The 23,755-nt window shown below is 36.8% G+C and overlaps 1 protein-coding gene across 1 annotated transcript in view; it reads left to right on the plus strand.

The window, feature by feature from the left end:
- Iqgap2 (IQ motif containing GTPase activating protein 2) overlaps window positions 1-23,755 on the plus strand; it is a 296,887-nt gene that overhangs the window by 218,330 nt on the left and 54,802 nt on the right. Inside the window, exons 15-21 of the mRNA XM_027927746.2 lie at window positions 4,890-5,054; window positions 6,459-6,601; window positions 10,595-10,762; window positions 18,560-18,643; window positions 19,903-19,974; window positions 20,616-20,685; window positions 22,148-22,356. Of these exons, the coding sequence (XP_027783547.2) occupies window positions 4,890-5,054; window positions 6,459-6,601; window positions 10,595-10,762; window positions 18,560-18,643; window positions 19,903-19,974; window positions 20,616-20,685; window positions 22,148-22,356 (911 nt within the window). The remainder of the gene's footprint in view (window positions 1-4,889; window positions 5,055-6,458; window positions 6,602-10,594; window positions 10,763-18,559; window positions 18,644-19,902; window positions 19,975-20,615; window positions 20,686-22,147; window positions 22,357-23,755) is intronic.

A 23,755-nucleotide genomic window follows, 5' to 3' on the forward strand; every position in this document is an offset into this window, starting at 1 on the left:
TAGGGAGTGAGGTAAGAGGGTGTACAGGTATATCTTTTAAGGCAGGCTGACAGGAGCCAGGCCCTCAATCACTAAACATAAATGGGTGTGGTTACTGTCATGACCCCAGAGTCAGAGCAGTTAATTGGAATAGTTTTGGAGAACTATAGAGTTGTGCAACTGATCATGGTATTCCTAGAATAGAAATTGATTGGTAGTTTACTAAATTCTTAGTCTGTACAAGTATGTGTTAGTCAGCTTCTAGTTGCTATGGCCAAAATATCTGACAAAAACAACTGAGAGGAGGAAAAGTTTATTTTGGCTCAAGTGTCATAAGGGTAGTACATGGTAAGCTGACTCCATTGCTTTGGATTCAAAGTGAGGCAGAATATCATGGCGGGAGGACATGGTGGAAGAGTTCTACTCCATTTATGGTGTCCAGGAAGCAAAGAGAGCAAGGGAAAGGGGCTGCGGGGAAGATGAACCCTTCCTAGGCACGATCCAATGATCCACCTCCTCCAGCCTACCGTTAACTTCCAGTTATTCTATTCAAACTAGAATAGACTAATGAGGTTAGAGTTCTCACAATCCCATCATTTCACCTCTGAACATTTCTGCATTAACCCAGGAGCTTTTAGGGGACACCTTATAACCAAAGCATAACAAAATAGAAGAGTTCCAAGTCAGGGAAGAAAAGTCTAACTTGAAATATAAAGAGAGTCTGGACCTAGTTCTGGACCTAGTTCTCAAACTCAAAACCCTTTGAATGAAGGAGGAGACCAAGTCCCCTTGAAGAAGTATGACACCACACTGCCCCAAAATTATACTTTTAATCTTTCTATCATCCTTCACCAAACAGGTCTTGTTTGTACCAAGCTGAAGTAGGGGGAAGAGTATAATCAGACTCTGCAAGGACTATTAGATACTGACTCTGAACCAACACTAACTGCAGGAGACCCACAGTGTCACTCTAGTCTACCACTCAGAGTAGGAGCTTTTGGAAGTCAGGTTATCACTGGAGTTTTATTTAGTTCACACCTATCTCACAATGGATCCCTAGTGGGTCCCCAAACCCATCCTGTGGAACTTCCTCAGTTTTGAGGTGCCTAATTGGGATGGACACACTCAGCAACTAGCAGAATCCCTGCATTTGTTCTAATGATTAAAGTCTTTATTTTATTTCAAACCTCAATCCCATCATTTTTATTTCAAACCTCAACCCATCAATTTTCATGGGGGAATAGTAAGAAAATTCACCTGACAATCTGAAATAGCATCTAAATTGATATTACTAACAATCTCCATATATAAATCTCTACATAAATTAAAACAAGAGTCCTAAAAGTATATTTCATTAACCTGCCCATACTTGGCATAATTAGATTCTATTGTAGCAAGTTAGCATGCTGTTGAAACTGCTTACTGTTACTTCACAGATGGACTTTCAAACTTTGGAAGCTTCTGTGAGGAACATCTGGTTTCTATTTCCTTAGCTTGGAAAAAAAAATACATGTATTTCTCTAATCTGAACTTTTTACACTTAGAAACTTTGAAGTCGTTACTTTCCAGTACTCTGCTACTCAAGGGGAAAAATACACACACACACACACACACACACACATTTGAGATGTTCACATCAGAAATCTAAATTTACATACAAAAAGATTACAGTTCAGATGGGAACATAGGATATTTAAATTTACATATAAAACCAAAGGCAGCCATAGTTTGAAGATAGCTACTAGATTGTAATATAGAAGCTTCTTTTTCATTTTTGGTGGTACTGAGGATTGAGCCCAGGGATGCTTTACTACTGAAATATATCCCCAGTCCTTCTTCTTTTTTTTTTTTTTTTTCTTTCTTTCTTTTCCTGAAACAGGTTCTCCCAAAGTTGCCCAGGCTGGCTTTGAACTTATGATCCTCTTGCCTCAGTCTCTTGAGTCACTGGGCTTGTGCCGTTACCCGCTTGTGCCATCATGCCTGGTTTATATAGTTGTTGTTACTTATCAGAATTTCTTGAGTTTTTATAATAGACTGAATAATGCAGACACTCAAATAGTCTAAAATGATTATGACTTTTTTCTTCACTATCAAGGTAGAGGTCATTGTATTCCTTTTATTCATTGTTCTTAGTTTGGCCTGCAAATGTTGGTTCTTTTTTCACACTGAGACTCATGGACCTATAGGCAATAACAATGAGAGGTTTTCTTAAATATTTATGATTTTGTACTCCTTACTTGGCCTATCTTATCCTTCTGCCCCGTCCCTTGCAAGGGTGGCTGCACTCTCTCCTACATTATACAACAACACGAAAATATTTTTTGAAGTTAACCATCTTATTCAGACATTGAAATGAGAATTTTTTGGGTTTTCATACTTTTAAAAGTTTTCTACATCCTTTCCATGAAGGCTTGAAAGCATCTCAGATAATTTGATAAAAGAAAATGTGCTGGCCCATATATTTCCACAGGCAAGATTTGAAAGGGCAAGGTAACTCAAGTCTCCTTCATTTGGGCTCCATGTTCATTTTCAAGAAACTGCAGTTTTTTGCTTGTTTAAATTTTGCCTCAATATCGACTCCTTAGAGCAATGTTTCTCAACTTTTTTTTTTCATATTTGTACTCTAAGGAATCTTTTAAAATATTTTTCCATAATCTCTCATCATGAAATTTTAGTACCACAGATATATTGTGTATCTGTTTAGGTACTGTACATAGGATCTGTGCTTTATACATAAAAAAGTTATTTTTTTCCCCTACCTCTTTTCCCAAAAACAAGTATATGCCCTATTGGGGGTTATATCTCCTCTTTGGGAATAAACTCCAAAGATAGCCTGCTGGCATATGTCTTAAGATATAAAGCAAATGCTGTCTGGATCTCTTAGGAGATTTATGGTAGGTCTCTTAATTCATTCCCCAGAAGAAACATATCTGATTTTCTGGAGGTCATTTATCTAACATCCTCAACTGTCTGGGACTTAACCACAACCCCCAGAATAAGAAAAAAAAAGGCCATCAAAATAGACGTTTCACAGCCTGTGCATTGGCTCTACTTTCCTCATGGGGGACCCTAGGCAGTCATGTTGGGCCCATTCATTCTTTTTATAGGTATAAAGCTCTTATGGATGTTTGTCTCTCTTCCTGAGTCAGAGCACAGCAAAAGCCACAGATTACAAGATGATAAAGTGTGTGGGCTGCCATAGGCAGGCATGCAGATATCAGGAGGAAGCAAAAGCTAACCGTGAAGGAAGAGGGAAAAACTGAACCATATGAGTTTGAGATCATTAGTGCAGAAGCAGATAGGCCCCCAAACTGCACATCCTTGAGAGTATTGCTCACTGTTTCATGGAAAATTTTTAATGACATAAAGCACTCTTCTAGAAGCTCTCAGCAAACATTAAACACCTACCATGTAACACAGACTTTGAATACAATGATTAGCAAGATGCAACTACTCTGTTAGTGTTTTTTCCCAAGACATGTTTTAGATTTTCATGAGAAACGATACTATTAAGATGACGTTGGTACAGGAGTTGGACCTGTGGACTAGTTCCTTGAACATCAATGTTTGATGATAAAGAACATTACTGTATACAGGAACTTTGTGCTTTCTTAGTATTGTCTTTTAAGGAACATTACATCTTACTGGGTTAGCTGGATGAAGCTATCTTGTGTAATTCACATGAGAATTCTTTGTCAACTACTTGTTCCTTCTGCTTTTCTCTGACCACAGACTTCTTACATGTCAGTTTTTCTCCAGCTTACCAACCTTTCCTGCAAGAGAAGAACAGGGGATGGTTCACTCAGTCACTGCCAACCTCCATAAGCACAAAAGCACACTTTTGTGTGCTTTGTGTTGTTCAGCAGCCAGTGGAGAAGCCCTCCTTAAGTATTTGTGAGCTTTTCCAAATATGCATCACTTTGACTCCTAATGGTCAAAAGTTGGCTCTTTTTTCTTGCGCTTTCAACCTTCATAGTGCTCTACACATGGGAAACTAATTTGATGACAATGTTATTTAATACTTGTTAGAGTTTGGCATGTGTGTAAAAAAATAAAAAATATCCATCTCTCAGCTTTTTTTCATCAAGTTATATTTTGTTTTGTTTTGTTTTTTAATCTGGGAAGAAATTTTAACCTGTTTCTCCCTTTCTGTTGTTGTTGTTGTTCTACATTACTAACTCAGAATTTATTTACAGGTTGTGAAAAAGAGTAGTTCCACAGGTTGGACCAGAACATTCTTACCTAAAACCGAAGTTGGATAATAAAGAATTAATTAAATTAACTTTCTTTAGGCAACCAAGAGTTTAATGCAGTTTTATTTATAGGGAGAGACAGAAAATAAAAATGAGATAAAACGCTGCTTACTAGGTCTAAATCTGTTCTAGAATTAAATTTCTGGGCTCCATTGAACATGGTCACTAACTGTGCCTTTCTACAACATTTGTTTCAGTTTCTTATAACAACCTTGCCAAATATATTAGCGAGATATAGGAGGATAATAGGATTTCTATAGCTTAAATTGCTTTTTGCTTATTCTAAAATAAATGTCTTTATAAAGCTAGTTTTTCAAACCCTGATTAATGACGTAGATCAGGACTCAATATCTATTTTTGGTGTGCTTTACCCAGCTTTTCATTTACTGCAGTGAGCAAAACCTAGTATCTTGATACCACATCAGACTAACCAGGAAATAACATGGTATTTAATATACAATACATCTGTAAGAATCTTGTTTTTCTTACAACTTAAACTGGTAGGTGACTTGGCCCACTGACTGGAGCATGCATGCTATATCCTCTTAAAGAGTAAAAAATACCAACCCATTCCTAAAATATTCAGTTATATATTTGTGTGCTTTTGGAGTTAGTAAAAGATAACCATTAACAGAAACATTTATTTTCATTACCCAGGGGTGACACTGATCGTTGATGTCAATCAGTGTTTGGAGGGGGAAAAATCAAATGATATTTTGTCTGTATTGAAATCTTCTGCTTACGCACACGACATAATCCCTGAATGTGCTGACAGATACTATGATGCCCTTATGAAAGCAAAAGAGAGCAAATCTGAATATGGTAAGCTTTTTCATTACTTAGCACAAATTAAGTGTCATTTAAAATGTTATAGTTTCTGTGGTATTGTATTAATTTTAAGACAAGTATTGCTTTCAAATCAACATTCTTAGATTTTTTTTTTTTTTTTTTTTGGTGGGAGAAGCTATGATTAAGTTTAGCAATACATGGGTGATGGCATCATAGAATTGAGAACATCGTATTTGAGATTTATTTTTTTTGAATGGAGAACATATAGTACTTCAGATTTTTTTGCCTTATATTTTGTATTTGATTGTTGTTCAGATTTTTATATTAATCAATTCTATCATTTAATCCTTTGTGAGAAAGATGGTACATAATTGCACAACATTTCAGTGGAGGATATTAAGTAGTAATGGATAAACAATATAAGACACAGCCAGACAATAGAATATTATCAGCCAAAAAAGGACTGAAGAACCGATACCTGCTACAACATGGATGAACTTTGAAAACAGTATGCTTAGTTAAAAAAAAAAAAGTCAGATAAAAAAGGCCACCAACAGTTGAACAGCTATCTGATTGCACACTTCAAGAGGTACATCTTTCTTCCTAGGCACTGACAAAGGCATTTTAAAAACAACAACAACAACCCCCCCAAAAGGCACATATTAACATGACTTAAAGTTACGTCTGCTTAGTCATTTGAATGCGTTTAAATAGTTATGGAGATAGTCACTTGGACTTGATTTACTTATAAAGATAGTGAGTCTAAAGCTCACTTGTTAACAGTTGACTTAGACTAAGCTCAGTCAAAGAACATTTAAGCTTTTGTTGTTGTTATTTTTAGTTCTCTGGTCTAAAATAAAGATTTCTAAATATGAAGTGTAGCCCATAGATTCATTTGGAAGCATCATTCTTCTTGACCAATTTAAGCCATGACCACCATAGATTTTTCTAGTATGCTCCTAACCCAAATGAAGTGCTTTCGGCATTTTTTTTTTTTCTCATTTTGTGTGTTTGTAGAGCAATATGACTCAGAGGAATTAGGATCTTTCTTTTTCCTCACTTTAGTTGAGCTTTGTGGTGTGTATTTGCCTTCATACTTTGGATAAATTTGTCTCCAAAGACAGCTCACTTCTGCTTGGGTCCAATGCAGATCACTGTCCCCCAACCCAAACGTGGGTCCCTTCTTTTAGGAGAAATTGTTGGAAGACTGAGCTAAGAAGATCTTGCTCATTGATCTCCTCTGTCTACTTGTAATATTGTTCACATCTACCTGGGGCACAGATTCTTTGTTTGCTTTTCCTTCTCATTGACAATATTTTATATTGAAGAAACTACACTAATGTTCAAGGTGTAGTAAACATGTAGTTTACATGTTTAACGTAGTAATGAAATACACTAATGTTCCTTTGTAGAATTTAACAAACATTTTTTCTTTAGCTTCTAGTGATGGCTCATGGTTCAAACTCAATCTGCATGATAAATATGATTACTATTACAACATTGATTCTCAAGAGAGTTCTTGGGGGCCACCTGAATCATATGTGCTGAAACAGTCATGGATCATGGGAAAAGAAATTGAGGTAGGAGACTGCTTTTTGATGGCAACCTATTTGGTATAAAGATAAGTGTGATAGCTTTTCTATTTTTGTTTTGTGAAAACGATGGAAGGAACTAATTGGTTTATTTGAAGGCTTGGCATGGAATAAAATCTTCAGGTAATGCATTGAATGTGGCTGCATTTGTTACTCTAGCAATTTTGTTTTTTAATTCCTCAGTGGCATTAACAAAACCAAAAAGAATGGGCAAGAAAGCTTTTGCAGTTTATTTGGTGTGGTAGATTATTCTAGAAAAATCAGTCTTCCATGACATAGTTCAACTAGTTATAATTTCCAGCTTGTCAGTATTCAAAATGTCTTATCCTCCCACACCCCACCCTACCCCACCACCACCACCATAGCCTACAATGTAACATGATATCTTTCCCACCAAAATGTGACTTTTTCTCCACAGTGCTGGAGAAGGCGTCTTTGCCACAGATGATCCCAGCCATCTCCAGGCTGGCTTTAGGAAAGGACAGAATGAGTAAACTTTAAATGTTTGCTTCATTTTAATATATTTTCAATATTTAATGTAATTTCTGAAGCTTTTGATGTGCTCATACCCAAATGTAAATGGAAATAACCCAACCAAGTGTATTTTATACATTTAATTAACTGAGATAAAAATTTGCCATTTCCCCATTTGTTATACTAACCAAAGGTTAAACATATCACAGTGAGTCAGAATTTAAATTAACCTCTGAAGATCCCCTTTTAAGGGGACAGATGGATAATATTACATAAAAAAAAACCCAACAAAATACAAATTAATAGATGAGCAAAAGGAAGTATAGAATAGTAGAGGAAGAAGAATGGGGAGAGGGTGGGAGGGAAAGAGGGGGATCATGGACTGAAATCAATTTCCATGCAGGTATGAGTTTGTCAGGATGAACCCAACTACTATGTATAATCAGAAAGCTCTAGTTAAATAAAATAAAATAAAATAAATAAATAAAATATAATTTTTAAATCCCCCTTTTAATGACTCATTGGCCCATATTTGAAAGTTTTTGTCTGCAGATTTTACTTACCAAAAGCATTTATCCATTCTTTCCCATCCCATTTTAACCAAAGACATATATAAATAGTACCTATCTAAGCTTCTTGTTAGAAACAAAGAAATAATGCATTAATTGACATATATAATATCTTTATTGACTATTAGGACCTGTGGTGTGTTAAAATACAGAAAAAAGAAACCCACTTAGAAGAGTCCGTTAGGATCACTTGGTCAAAGGCCATTTCTCATTATATACAATACTGGCCTAAGTCTCAGGGGACCTGTGAATTTCTCTCCATCTGACTTGTACATTGTGTTCCACATGATGCAGCAGTTTTTAGTGCAAGAACTCAGGGCTGAGTATTTACAAAGAAAGATGATAAACAACTTATGAGCAAAACTGTAAGAAAAAGTAGGGCAAATGAGCTCTTTCTGGTCTCAGTTCTAGGTCATGTAATTTCATTCTTTTTTTTCTTTTTTTTTTTTTTCTTTTTTTTTTTTAGTTCTTTCTTCTTTGTAAAGGAATGAAAGGAGCAGCTTAGCAACAGATTGATTTCTTTGTGACCATAGCTTTATTAGATCTGAATATTTTTTATAACATGGAAATAACACTAGATGCCTCATAAAAGTTTCCTAAAATGAAAAGGAACTTAATCTGAAAGCAGATTATAGGGTGGATCATACCAGAAAAGCCACCTTTGGGAAGCCCTTTGTTTTGAGGGAGATTGGTGGTGGGAGACCATGAAGAAACCAGAGGCATTAAATTGGAGGGCTGTGAATTTGGACTCAATACTTATGAAAAGATTTGTGTAATAAGTTTTGGCCAAAAGTAATCTTAACTGGTATGCCTACAAATACCCCCAAGATATGTAGCTCTACAAATAAGATCTCTGAAACCACAAACATAGCCAAATGCCCTTGGTTAACATGGAGTTTCACTTTCCAGCATATGTTCACATCAGTTTGATCCCCAAATCATTCTCCAAGAGGAGACAGAATAAATATCATCTTCCATTTCTCTGAGTGAGGAAATGGAGGTGCAGAGTGGATAAAGCAACATCTACTAGTTGTGCACTTTACACAGAATCCATCAATAAACTGTTTATGCCCCATGCTCCTAATTTCTAATCTACAGTTTTTTCCATTGTTCCACTGTTGGTGTTTTTTGACACAACCATCAGCATCTCTGAGGGTCATATGTATCCATTCCTGTGGAATTAATAACACAAGATGCAAATCAAGAACTAGATGTTTTTCTAACATAGAAACATAGGTCCTATATAAAGTGAGTAATGGTTCCCTGGGGAAAGTCTCCTGAAGGAATGTTTACCAAGATTGCTTTGAACTTAAGACTTAAAGTTCGACCCCAAAAGTATGGAAATTGCTGATGGATCCAGGCATTGTAATATGTTTAAAGAGAAAATACTGATACTAATCATGTTCAATCTTCAAGAAGAAAAAAATAGAATACACAAATATAGATCTCATTGTATCATTAGAAGTCAATAACATCAGATACCACAATGTAGCCATATGTGCTAAAAAAAGGAAAACTGTGGCCTTTGTCAAACAACAATAAATGACAAAAATTTTAAATGATAAGAAGAGACTGAAGAACATAGTTTTTAAGCTAATTCCAGATTTTCAAAGTTCTTAAGTTTTTATTGAAGCAATGGATTGTTAGTGCTAATTTTTTGAAAAAAAAAATCAGATTATGGAAAATACTAAAAAATATTTATGCCATGATTGAAAAGATGTACCAGACTGTGAAGAAAGCAGCATTGAAGAGTTAAAATTCAGAATCAAAAATTGCTCATGTGAGGCCGAACATGGTGGCACATGCCTATAATCCCAGTGGCTCAGAAGGCTAAGACAGGAGGATCTCAAATTCAAAGCCAGCCTCAGCAACAGTGAGGTGCTAAGCAACTCAGACCCTGTCTCTAATAAAAATATAAAATTGGGCTGGGGATGTGGCTCAGTGGTTGAGTGTCCCTGAGTTCAGTCCCCAGTACAAAAAAGAAAAAAAAAATTGCACATGTGGCATCCAAAGATGCTTCCAGTATAACTTTTTGTTACATTGTGCATCATCAGTCTATTAGGTGGAGGGGCTCACCCTGTGGGATTGTTGTTGTTGTTTTTTAATGAATTTTTTTCTGAATAACCCGAAGTCACTGATTTTATTTAATGAATTGCGTGTGTGTGTGTGTGTATACATATTTTTGAATGATTTCACTTTTAGCTATTTAAATTAACCAACTATTGGTTCCAAATGCACTGGATAAGTCTTCAGTCGTAGAAGTGAATCCAGTCTTGGCTTGAATTTCACAATGAACAAAAAAGTAAACCCAATTCATAGGCAATATAAACTTGTCATAATCCCCCTTCTTCCTTTTTTCCTCATTCCTTTAGATTTCCTCTGTTTGGCCGTGTTACAAGTGCTTATCTTTCCTCTTCCACCCCTTTTCTTTCTGCTCCAAGTATTTTATTTGTCCCTGAGCATCACTTTGAGTTTCCCCAACTCACTGCAGGGCTTTCCCTGCTCTATCCTGGCAAGAAAGGAGAAAGGGAAGCCTGAGGACTTTGTGGGCATGGAGCTCTTTTCCTCAGCAGCCAGAGGAAGAGATGAGGCGATGCATGTTCTTATGGTCGTCATCCTTGTCCCTTTTATGTTCTGTGGAGCTCGTGCTTCACACGTGGTTCTTGTTAGCATCATCTGTACATCTCTGTCTCCAAAGCCCAAGGTCATCCAACCACCATCTCATGCTACCTCAGCACCAATCTCAGAGGATTCCAAAATTATGACTCTAGAAAGAAGCTAAGCCACTTCATCCCTTGGCTCTGGTTAAATCTGTTTTTAGACCAAGCCAAAAAGAACAATCTAGATCATTTTCTAAAAGATACCATTTCCACAGGCTATTCTGTATGTCCTTTCACCCGATGTGTGAAGTGTAACCATAAGAAATATCTCTTGCCAGGACATCATTGAGGAAATCACTGTAAATTACATCCGTGAGAAGATGTGGTCTACTTCAGAAGATTTGTTTCTTCACCTTAAAGGAAGTTCAGGATCCCTCCTTAGGGAAGAGTTTGAAGCTAGGAAATCTTTTTTGTATGAACAAGAAGCAAATGTGATCAAAATACAGGTATGTGACTCACCTACCACTGGTTAACAATAAACTGTCCTTTCCCCTGAAAATGATTTCTTTGAAAACAGGAGAGTCTACTATGAGCCTTCTAATAAACAACTCGGACTGCAGATCTTTAGCTAATCAGTGACCCCCCTCATCTACTTTAGTTAGACTTTCAAAGGGGAAATATTTTGATGATTGACTTTTAACTTGTGGCTTTATGGAGAGTATTTTGGGGCACTGTAGACTTGCCCAGATCCACCTGCCACCAACCAGGTTGGAGCCAAAGGGACGCCTCAGATCAAAGTTGAAAACACGCTTTTCTAAAATGCTGGCTTTGTATATGCCACCTTTTACCCAACTTTGGGTTTTCGTGGTAGATGGATATTGAATGTCATCAAGCTTCTTCTAGCCTGAAAGAACAGAAGAACTGAGTTAGCATCCCCGAGAGAATCTCTTCTCCCTTGTATAATCTGTCACTCTTCACTTAGGCTTGCAGGACAAATCCTCATTCCCCAGTTCATTGTTGTTGATGTTGTTGTAAGTGATACATATAAACCTGCATGACTTGTGGAACTTTCTGGTTGGGAAGAGAGGTATTTGCCAGACTGTGTTTCCCTGGTGCCCTCTACCAACCATCACAATGCCTTCCAAAAGACTGTGTGTTTTGTCCTTTTTTCATGAGTCTAGTGTGATACTGTTATTGACTGAGTTTGATGGGTTTTTGCTTTGGCCAATTAACTATGAAATTTCCTAAATTGAAAGTTTTCCATTGTAGAGCTTCTCTTGTGTGGCTTATCATTGAGCTCATCTACTTTCCCCGCTTAAGTGTAATGTCATTCCGGGAAGAAAAAAAGTTTTACGAATATTTGTCTTCTTGTGTCTTGTATATGATAGATACTCAAGTGTTTGAATTTGCCCAAGATGTTATCAAGGCAGAAATGAATTTTTCAAAGAAATTTCTGCTAAAACCTGACATTCAAGGGATTTTTCTAGGTGAGCCAATGAGTTTTCTAGTTATTCCTTATTTTCATAAATGGTTAGTCAAAACACACAGGATATGAACATAATCCTAAAATATAAAAATATAAAATTTGCAATGATGCTATATTGATGCTAAGATTTCCACAAAATTCAGAGTATGAGCTGATATGATACAATTTGGACCAATCCATGCTCTCCAATGTTGAGATGTGGGCCAGTGTCACAATTGGGAGACATAATGAAAAGCCCATCAGTATAGAATCCCCCTAGTATTCAAACCCAGGGCTGAAGTCATGAGCAGGCTGGGGAAGGAAAGAAACAGTCATTTGGAGTCATGTTCCTCCACCTCAGCAGAGGAGCAGGATTGAAGAAGAAGCCATCCAACTCTGAATTCACCCCACCATGCCTTCTTTACATTTTTCTGGCAGTTTATTAACAAGGTCCAAAGGTAAATTAGTTTCACAGATGAGAACCAGAAGTAAATGTGCTGTCCTGTAATCCAACCCACAAAACCATAAGACCATGAACCAAAGGGTGTCGTGCTTATTTCATTTCTCACCAAAGTGGCTTTTCATCCTGAACTAGAGAAATGTTCTAATATCTGAGGACTTCCTTTGCGTAAAACAGCTCAATCTTTCTAGCTTGCTGAATTGGCCCCAGACAATTAGTCTCCACAAATTTGGAAAGAAAGTTTATAGCACAGACCAGCCATACCAAGGCTCCATCACCCTGTGCCATCCTCAGTTTTCTACAAAGGAACTGAAGAGTGGTAAAGAGAATGTGTATAATCCCCATCCAATGCTGTGTCTCAAATGCTTATGAAATGAATTAGAAGGTGCCCAGGTCAACACAGAAGGAAGTCAAGAAAGGAGACTCTAAATAGCCATATTATCTTCGAGGAGATACAAGGCCTTGATAAAATTCTGTAAGTTTGGAAATAAGTGAGAAAAATATCTTATAAATAAGAACAAAAACTTTATATCAAAAACAGACAAAGGAGTATGACCTGTAAAAATATAAATGAAGTATATATCTAAGGTTGTTCTTCCAGAAGCCAGAAGAAAATTGTATACTGAAACTGCTTGTAAATTCCTGCTCAAGGAAGTTAATAAGACATGGAGTTAATGAAACAAGATAAGACCACAGAATAAAGTGAAAAGACAACTGACAACCATGGAAACTGAGAAATAATGACATCATAGGATATAAATGAATCTAAAACTGCAGAATACAAAATGGACACTGAAATACTTGAAACAGACCTGTAGAGCTTGAAAATATGTACCAAAAGCTGGCCAAAAGAATGAATGATTTTAAATGCATTTTCTCATACAGATGTTATAATGCCCATTGTATTGTGGGATTGTGAGGATTGGATGGAATAATTCACATAGCAGACACTCCCCAGCATGTTGTTCTTTAATGCTCAATACGATTAGGTGATAGAGATGATGACTTTGGATGACAGAGAGTGGGGATCCAATTCTGAGATCATTGGTGTGGCATAGGAGGAAATGAGAAAAAAATATGTAACTACAGGAAGAAAGTTCCCCACTCCCCTTGAAATGAAGAGAGCATGAATACCACTTCTGGTAAGGATGCAATAGTGATAGACTCCAAAACTTGGACCGAGGAGTTACTGAATTATTGAACTAAAGGTCAAGGAGTGCTGCAAGCATCTATGCAGAGAAAAAGAAATGGCTTATGTGAATCAACTCCAGATTGCCAGTAGTAGCAGAGTCTGAGGGCTGGAAGGAAGTAGGGGAGGACCTCACTGGGGAGTTGATCATCACATTATTTTCAGAGAATCTATCCCTGTAAACTGATGAATTTTACTTTTGAGGAGAAAGGGAGAAGAGGAAAATGTTTAGGACTCCCTTGGCTGACCAACATTGGGTGAGAATTTGTGCTTTAGGATTTGATTTTGGTAATTTGAATATGACTGTACTGGGTGACCAGTTATCAGGTAAGGCAACCAATTCAGCAAACCAGATTTTCCAGATTAACAGTGAAAATCTATAAAACTTAGTAATAACCTCTGAGGTCTAGGTAGTTTGAAAGACTTCATTATTACATATGCACTACACAGAAAATATATTTACAGTACCACAAAACAGAACAAATAAAATGGCCAATATAACATTTCCCACAAGTGCTCAGAATAGGATAAAGATAGATAGATAGATAGAAGAATTTTTTTCTTTTTTGGTACCAGGGATTGAACCTAGGTACACTTACCCTGAGTTAAGTGCATCCCCAGTCCTTTTGATTTTTTTATTTTGAGACAGGGTCTCACACCAAGTTGCTTAGGGCCTCACTAAGTTGCTGAGACTGACTGAATTTGAGATCCTCCTGCCTCAACCTCCCAAGATTCTGGGATTATAGGCATGCACTAGTACACCTGACTCTGAGCAAATTCTAAACAGCATGAACCCAAAGAAAATTACATCAAGACAGACCATAACCAAACTCCAAAAAACAAAAGATAAAAGTTCTCAGTGACTGGAGAGTCTGAGGCAGGAGTATCACAAGTTTGAGGCCAGTCTGGATAACTTAGCAAGTCCTGGTCTCAAAATAAAATGAAAAGGGCTGGTGGTGTAGTTCAGCGGTTCAATCCCCATTACCAAAACAAAATAAAATCTTGAAAGCAGCAGACAGAAAGGACAGTTTACCTAGGAGGAAGACAACTCTGTGACAGGATTTTTCATAAGAACTTCAGACATCCAGAAGGAAGTGAGTGGTATCACAGTTTTCAAGTGCTGAAAGAGAAGAACTATCAACAAAGAATTCTATATCCAGAAAAATATCCTTTAGGAATGAAGAGGAAACTAGAGAGTTTGTCTCCAGCAAACCTGCCCTAAAGGAATTCTGGAACATGGTGGTGGGTGCAGGGGCGGGGGGAGGGGGGGGGGGGGATATCTTGGAAAGCTTCCTATTCCTCCAGATGCAAAACACTTTCCTGGTTAGTAATGTGCCCACTTCCCTTTCACCTGTTGTGTTCATCCCTTGGTTTGAGTGCAATACAGTTCTGTATGTAGCTGTATTAATAATTTAATTTAAAAAATGAGAAACAATATGTAAATAAGAGGGGAAATACTGTATATCTACATATCAAATAATCATAAAAATGTTTTCAAACCCCCCCCCCCCAAAAAAAAAGTATATTTGTGGGCTGGGGATATAGCTCAGTTGATAGTGCTTGCCTCATATGCACAAGGCCCTGGGTTCAATTCCCAGCACACAAACACACACACAAAGAATATTTGTAAGATGTTACCATTGGGTAAGCTGGGTGAAGGGTATATGGAACTCAATATATTATTTTTTGCAGCTTTATGTGAATCAATTTTTAATTAATTTTTTAAAGCATAATTGTCATTTCTAGGGATGCAAATCATGGGGAAAGTCCGGAATAAGCGCTCTGTTAATCATTTTGATTCAATTCTGACTTTTTCATTTTGAGTCTTTACAAAGACTATATTATTTTTGAAATAATAAAATTCCACATACATTTTTTAAATTATTTATTTATTCTAATTTATTATACATGGTGGCAGAATGCAATTCATTTCATATTACACATATGAGGCACAATTTTTCAAGTCATTGGTTGTACACAAAGTATTTTCACACCATTCGTATTTTCATACATGAACTTAGGATAATGATGTCTAACCATTCCACAGTCATTCCTGCCCCCTTGCCCGCTCCCTTCCCCTCCCTCCCCTTTTCCCTATCTAAAGTTCCTACACTCCTCCCATCCCCCTCCTCATCACCATTATGAGTCAGCATCCTCATATCAAAGAAAACATCCAGCCTTTGGTTTTTTGGGATTGGCTTACTTCACATAGCATTATATTCTCCAACTCCACCCATTTACTTGCAAATGCCATGATTTTATTCTCTCTGAGTAATGTTCTATTGTGTATATATACCAAAGTTTCCCTATCTACTCATCTACTGAAGGGCATCTAGGTTGGCTCCACAGTTTAGCTATTGTGAATTGTGCTGCTATAAACATTAATGTGGCTGTGTCCGTGTATTATGCTGTTTTTAAGCCCTTTGGGTCTAAAACGAAGAGTGGGATAGCTGGGTCAAATGGTGGTTACATTTTCAGTTTTTCAAGGAATCTCCATACTGCTTTCCAGATTGGCTGCACCAATTTGGAGTCCCACCAACAATGTATGAGTGTGCCATTTCCCCCACATCCTCGCCAACATTTATTTTTGTTCACATTCTTGATAGCTGCCATTCTGACTGGAGTGAGATGAAATCTTGAGTAGTTTTGATTTGCATTTCTCTAATTGCTAGAGATGTTGAACATTTTTTTCATATATCTGTTGATTGGTTGTATATCATCTTCTGTTCAGTTCCTTGGCCCATTTATTGATTGGGTTTTGTTGTTGTTGTTGTTTTTGATGTTAAGGATTTTTAGTGCTTTATATATCCTAGAGATTAGTGCTCTGAAGTGCTTGTGGTAAAGATTTGTTCCCATTCTGTAGGCTCTCTATTCACCTCATTGATTATTTCTTTTGCTGAGAAGCTTTTTAGTTTGAATCCATCCCATTTATTGATTCTTGGTTTTAATTCTTGTACTATATGAGTCTTATTAAGGAAGTTTGAGCCTAATCCCACATGATGGAGATTAGGGCCTACTTTTTCTTCTATTAGGCACAAGGTCTCTGGTTTAATTCCTAGGTCCTTGATCCACTTTGAGTTAAGTTTTGTGCATGGTGAGAGATAGGGGTTAAATTTCATTTTGTTGCATATGGATTTCCAGTTTTCCCAGCACCATTTATTGCAGAGGCTGTCTTTTCTCCAGTGTACATTTTTGGCACCTTTGTCTAACATAAGATAACTGTAATTATGTGGGTTGGTCTCTTTGTCCTCTATTCTGTACCATTGGTCTACAGGTCTATTTTGGTGCCAATACCATGCTGTTTTTGTTACTATTGCTCTGTAGTATAGTTTAAGGTCTGGAATAGTGATGTCACCTGCTTCACTCTTCTTGCTAAGGATCGCTTTGGCTATTCTGGATCTCTTGTTTTTCCAGATAAATTTCATGATTGCTTTTTCTATTTCGATGAGGAATGTCATTGGGATTTTGATTGGGATTGCATTAAATCTGTATAGTGCTTTTGGTAGTAAGGTCATTTTGACAATATTAATTCTGCCTATCCAAGAGCTATGTAGATCTTTCCATCTTCTAAAGTCTTCTTAAATTTCTTTCTTTAGCGTGCTGTAGTTTTCATTGTAGCAGTCTTTCACCACTTAATCATTAAGTTTTTATTCCCAAGTATTTTTTTTAAGCTATTGTAAATGGGATGGTTTTCCTAGTTTCTTTTTCTGAGGATTTGTCACTAATATAAAGAAATACCTTTGATTTATGGGTGATGATTTTATATCCAGATACTTTGCTGAATCCATTTACTAGTTCTAGAAGATTTCTGTTGGAACTTTTTGGGTCTTCTAGGTATAGAATCATATTGTCAGCAAATAGGGCTAAAGGTCTTCTTTTCCTATGCATATTCCTTTAATCTTTTGTCTGTCTGATTGCTCGGGCTAGAGTTTCAAGAACTATGTTAAATAGAAGTGGTGAAAGTGGGCATCCCTGTCTTGTTTCAGTTTTTAGAGGGAATACTTTCAGTTTTTCTCCATTTAGAATGATGTTGGCCTGGGGTTTAGCATAGATAGCCTTTACAATTTTGAGGTATGTTCCCGATATCCCTAGATTTTCTAGCGTTTTGAACATGAAGGGATGATGTATTTTGCTAAATGCTTTCTCTGCATCTATTGAGATGATCTTATGATTTTTATCTTTGAGTCTATTGAGTGATGAATTACATTTATTGATTTCCATCCACCTACACTTTTTAAAACAATGAGGAAGGTAGATTGATATATGCAGACATGAAAAGAAATTGACAAAAATAATTCGACTATTGTTTTTATACCTTTTATTGTATTTAATTTCTAATTTGAAGACAAGATCAGAGAGTTGGGGTGAGTTTCAAATGTACTTTAATAAAAAGTCCTCAAGATGAATTGGAAGAAACTAATGACAATTATACATTTAATTATTCTAATGATAACAGTTTATATCCAATTTTCAGAAATGTTTCCTATAAAAATTCTCATTATTATAATAACCAAGTAAAGATATTTTAATTGGGGCTGAGGTTGTAGCTCAGTGGTAGAGCGCTTGCCTCACATGTGTGAGGCATTGGGTTCGATCCTCAGCACCACTTAAAAATAAATAAAATAAAGATATTGTGTCCATCTACAATTTTTTAAAAAAGATATTTTAATTGAAGCATCATTAACTTTTCTGTAGGAATACATAAAATAATAAATGGCTAAATTAATAGCACTCATGTTTTCAGGGAGTCAGGGTCATAAGTTAGTGGCGTGTCTTTCTTTTCAATCTGGGCTATGGTGAACCAATCACTGGAGTAACGATACTTATTAGTCACTATTTTTAAGCATTTTATGTTGTTAACAAATATAACACTAGCACCTGTGTGTTTGGGGGTAATTCTACTTTATTAGTGCATCACCCCAGACCCTTGGTAAAATAAGCTTTCAAGCAGGGAAAGCTTTCAACCCCCATTATTCCTTTCCCATCTTGGGACAAATCTCAGCCATGAGCTGGTATTCTCTGCCCCAGTTAAATGTCAACCCCTGGAGATGGTATCCTGGTTAAATTTAGAAGGGAGAGACCCTGATGGTGTCCCAACTCAGTGCTTCCTGAGATGTGTCTGTGCTTACATTTTAGTCAACTGTGGGAAACTCACTCATCAATAACTCATAACTCACTCTTTTCCTTAGGCTTTTTGGAAGGGACATAAACAACAGAAGGCATACACAGCCAGGCGAAAAATGTTCGTTGACAATATTAATTCTATTGTGAAGGTAAATATCCTTTCCTACCATATCAAGTGCTTGGCTTTAACCTTTCCCCTCACTTTGTTTTGATTTTGATTTATACAGAGTTGCAGAAAGGGTAAGTGTGAGTCTCGAAGTCAGTCCTGGGTTTAAATCCCAATTCTGCTACTCATTTAGACTGATCATCTTCAGTCAGTTCAATTGAACCACTACAATTAGTTCATTTATGTGGTTTTGAGAATCATGTGAAAGTGATTCTATAGCCAGTAAATGTTCTCAATTTGTCTAGAAAGTCTAAATTGATTATTTAAACTCCAGTAATCTAAATTGATTATTTAAACTTCAATAATCTAAATTGATTATTTAAATTGATTATTTAAACCCAGCCTTAGTTCATGTGCCTCTTCTTACATTTGCTAATAATATTTAGAATGCTCAAACATACCAGTAGAAAGAAAACCTTAATTATAAGGCAAATGCAAAACCAATGACAAAAGGAATTAGAGCTAATTTAAGATATGTAATTGAATGTTGAACCAGGATAACTCAGTTTTCTACCCAGGCAGATAGTTCTGAGCTCTAGAGCAAGCAAAGGCACTGTGGTCACTGCACTCAGAGAGCTGAAAGCCAAAAGACTGTAAAAAATGAGGTTGTAGATAACTTGAAAGTCCCAGATGAGATTAGAACAGCAGAGCTGGATAGAAGCTGGAATCAGATGAGATTCATTTAACTAAATATTTTAGATGGTAAAGTCAGAGAATGACATGGTCTACATTCATTGTACATTACCTCCTGAACCAAATAATGCTATGTGTTCAGTGGGGTGAATATGCCCATTCCTTCAGAAAACTGTTGGTAGCAATTGGTTCCTCTGAGATCTCTTGAGATATTTTCCTGTAGACATCTAAAGGATATTGCTTGCATTTAATGGGATGATGATGAAAATCCTGGACTTGGATTAATTTGATTCCCTGACTCATTGCAACTCTCACCAAAATGCCTTCTCTCTTGGCTTTTATTTAAGATTAAAAGAAAATAGCAAAAAGCTACATCTCTCTCCACCTCCCTCCCATTAAGGAAGTGGGATGAAAGGTAACAAGGTGTTTTGAACCTCCCTAGAAAAGTGGTGAAAGAAATGGGAAGTGAAGGGCAGGCTTTAGGTATTACTTAGCAGCCTGTTCATTTTTTATCAGATGAGGTATCAATATTTTTAGAAAGATTGTGTAAAATTATATTAAAGCATTGTTTGGTGATCACTTTGATTCCTCCATTTTACTTAATTTTAGATTCAGTCCTGGTTCCGAATGGCAAAAGCAAGAAAGAGCTACGTTAAACGACTACAGTATTTCGTGGATCATGTAAGAGAAGTGCATGCGGGTTTTTAACTGGATTGAAAATGAACTAAAAGAATGTTTATTGAATGTTGGTTAGCACTGAATGATTTTTATTAAATGATGCTAATGACCACTTAGGAAAAATTAGGTGGTAGAGCCTAATGCGTCATTATTTGGAAGTTTACATTTTTTATTGAGAAGTTATACTGAGAGTATGATTTCATTAGTCAGGAGTGGAGAGTAAGAAGAAAACAGTGTGGGATAGTGATAGGAGAGAAGATTCTAGAGAAGTATTTTCCAGCACTTGCATGTACAGTTTTCTAACTATTCACTGATTAAATTGAAACCCATTGGAGAAATTTTTTTCAGAATCTTTAAATAGATGTGTGAGCAGAGATTGAATCATCAAAGTTCTATGCTGAAGTCTGTTTCTCTTTTTTGATCTCTTTAAACAGTCCCCTTATAGTCTTGTTTATTCTGGAAGCTAACCTCTGTGACCCCTCTTCAAAAAAGAAGGAAACATAAATGTTAAACACACTGTGTCTAAGGATCACCAGTTCTAAACAGCATCAATTGTGATGTACTATTTGTTCTTAAAGTTCTAAGTTCTGAAGTCGTGGGGCAGATGGGACTCTGGGATCATGACTTGTCTCAATGTTTTTCAGAAAAATGAAATTGTGAAAATACAGTCCTTGTTGAGAGCAAGCAAAGCTAGAGATGACTACAAAACACTAGGTAAGTGAAACATTTAGAAACAGAGCCTGGATTCCTTATTAAACAGTGAAAACAAGTGTTTTCCAGCTTCAGTGGCTTCAGAGGCCACTCCAAGAACAGAGGATGATGCCATTGTATCCTGTAGATTGTGATCATCTCAGGCTCTGTGACAGGAATGGGCCTTCCTATTGTAAGTGGAAGGGATAAGCAGAGTGGGTGTGATTTCTTCCTCAAAAAGAATGGAGTTGGCATAAATGCTATTTTTATATTAAATTTTATTTTTATATTAAATGAACTAGATCAAGCATCTAAAGCAAAAGAATTAATCACAAGATAAGCCTACATTTAAACTGTTAAGTAGCTGGCTTATCAACCCCCTCCACATACACATACCTTACCTTAAAGATAAAACATATTCACATAAGAAATTCATGAGAATTAAAAAGAACAAGAAAAGAAAATCTCATCTCCCCAAGGTGATAATCACAAACATCTTTGTCCCATCTAGAAACTTAGATGACTCTATATTTGGTTGTTCATGCTGGGTTCATGCTGTAAATTATGTTATTGGTTTAACTCTTCTTATTCCCTAAGTGTCAAAAACACCACAGAATCAAGCCCGAAGTACAAGGACCACCTTCGAGGGCCCTAGGGGCTGTTCAAGTCATCTTTGTACTTCTGTGTCTTTCGTCCCAGTCAGTTTATTCTTATAATTAACCCAGAGTTGCTCTCACTAAAGCATATTTTAAAAGAATTTTTTTAAGAGTCAGCGTTCCGGGCAATTAAAGCCTCAAGTTAAAATTACTAAGGGAAACCCTCTTAGAATTTATATGAGAAACCTCTCTCCTAGTTACCGAGGTTGAACCCCTAGGTTCTGAGCATAGCCTCCCTTGGTCTGTACTAGAAAGACCAAGACCAACTTTCAATTTCTAAAATCTTTACTTTTGTCAAGTAGAACACTCATTCCTCTTATCATCACATTGATTCCTGTTTGTCCTTAACGGTCTTCCTTCACTCCCTTTCTAATTCAGCTTTCACCCAGTTTTGGCTCCTTCCCAAAGATCTTTTAGGCTGAGTTAACCACTTTCTGCTTCCTGCAGCAAGAACATAAATCTCTTATCTGGCTCAGCCATAAGGCCTCAGAGCTGAGGTCACTTGCCTCAAGTTTCCCAGGTTCTTCATTGATAAGATGCAGATAGTACTGTCCTCTCAATGTGTGAGTTCTGGGAACAGTGTGACAGACAGTTGACAAATGAGTATTAGATAACTAGAAAATACTGGGCCAGACAGTATCCATTTTGTATATTTGTTTATAGGATTAGTTTCCTTGTCCAAATTTTTACATGATACAAAATGTTTTATTCCACAAGTACTTTTATTGATACATTTTTCTGGTAATCCTTTATTTATAGGCCTGCTTTCTTTCCTGTTGATAATAATTCCAAGCTTTCCTAATTAAAGTATTCTGTTCTTCTCCCTGCAGTTGGTTCTGAAAACCCACCATTAACAGTAATCCGCAAATTTGTGCACCTATTGGACCAAAGTGACTTGGATTTCCAGGAGGAGCTGGAGGTAGCACGATTAAGGGAAGAAGTAGTGACCAAGATCAGGGCCAATCAACAGCTGGAGAAAGACCTGAACTTGATGGACATCAAGATTGGACTCCTGGTGAAGAACAGGATCACACTAGAGGTCAGTGGGGCTCGAAAGACTGTTGGCTCTTAGGACAAAGAAGATGAACATGTTAATGCTCATGGCACTTTGGTCCAGCCAAGTTCACTTGTCATTTTTATTATTATAAGTTAATGGGTCACAGGACTACAAAATCCTCTGCCTCCTGTTTATGACATATTTTCCAAGATTATTTTACCATTTTGAAATGAAATTTACATATAATAAACTGTAGTTTCTTATGTGCTTTCATAAAAAACTAAAGCCTTTATATAAATATGAAATAAATAAAAATAAAATGATTCATAATGAAAAGCCCATATCTAAATGTGAAAATACACAAGCCTGATGACATTACAAGATATCATAAAGTTTTTAGGGGATTTGGCCTCTTCCCAGAATCACCAAAGATCAAAGATTGAGAGTACCACAGAGGAGAAAGATGCCCCAGTGACAGAACAGATGACACCTAATTTTCCAAAATGGAGAACAACACCTTAGAAACCTCAAAATAAATATGGTCTGCCCCCAATATACATAGCAGTTGCAGTCATAGAAAATCTAATGTATATTAAAATTTCTTGTGTAGAGTTGGGCATGGTAGTGCACACCTATAATCCCAGTGGCTCAGAAACCTGAGGCAGAAGGATCACGAGTTCAAAGTCAGCCTCAGCAATGGGGAGGTGCTAAGCAACTCAGTGAGACCCTGTCTCTAAATAAAACACAAAATAGAGCTGGGGATGTGGCTCAGTGATTGAGTGCCCCTGAGTTCAATCCCTGGTACCAAAAAATAATAATAATAATCTGTGTAGAGAAAATCCATTGTGCATATGTAAGTTCTGCCATGAAAAATGGGTGTGGGGTGATTATTTAAGCAGAATCACCCCACAAATTGCTGAACAATATATCATCTGTTATCTCTAGCATCCCACAGAAACCACAAGTGCCTTCTGATTCAGACATCCAGAATCACCCTACATATTTCCAAAATGTCCCTACAGAGTGAAACCACACCTATTAATAGCTTCTAAATAAGTAACGTTGTGGGCTTTGTATCTGCTGAAGCCTGCTCTCTAAACAGTATAAAAACAGTTATTTTTTACTGAAGAATGCATTTCTCGGGTATGACCTCTCTCCATGTCCCTGTTCCTTTCTGATATGCCAAATCAGTTTTCAGAAAACTAATAGTTCAAAGAGGACAGCTAACCTTCCAGAAGTTCAGAGAAAGCTACAGTGGGTTAAAGGTAGAAAGTAAGTGAGCAGCCGTAGGATACCTTGTCAAGTGGGCACACAAATGCCCCACCCTTGTCCTCCAGACCTCATGAAGATACCAGGGAAAGAGTCTAAGAGAAACTAAGAAAAACAGAGCAGGGTGAAAAAAAGGACATGATCATATTTTCTAAATATTCAAAAATAAAAC

Source organism: Marmota flaviventris, chromosome 5 (assembly GCF_047511675.1).
Source record: "Marmota flaviventris isolate mMarFla1 chromosome 5, mMarFla1.hap1, whole genome shotgun sequence".
Classification (NCBI taxonomy): domain Eukaryota; kingdom Metazoa; phylum Chordata; class Mammalia; order Rodentia; family Sciuridae; genus Marmota; species Marmota flaviventris.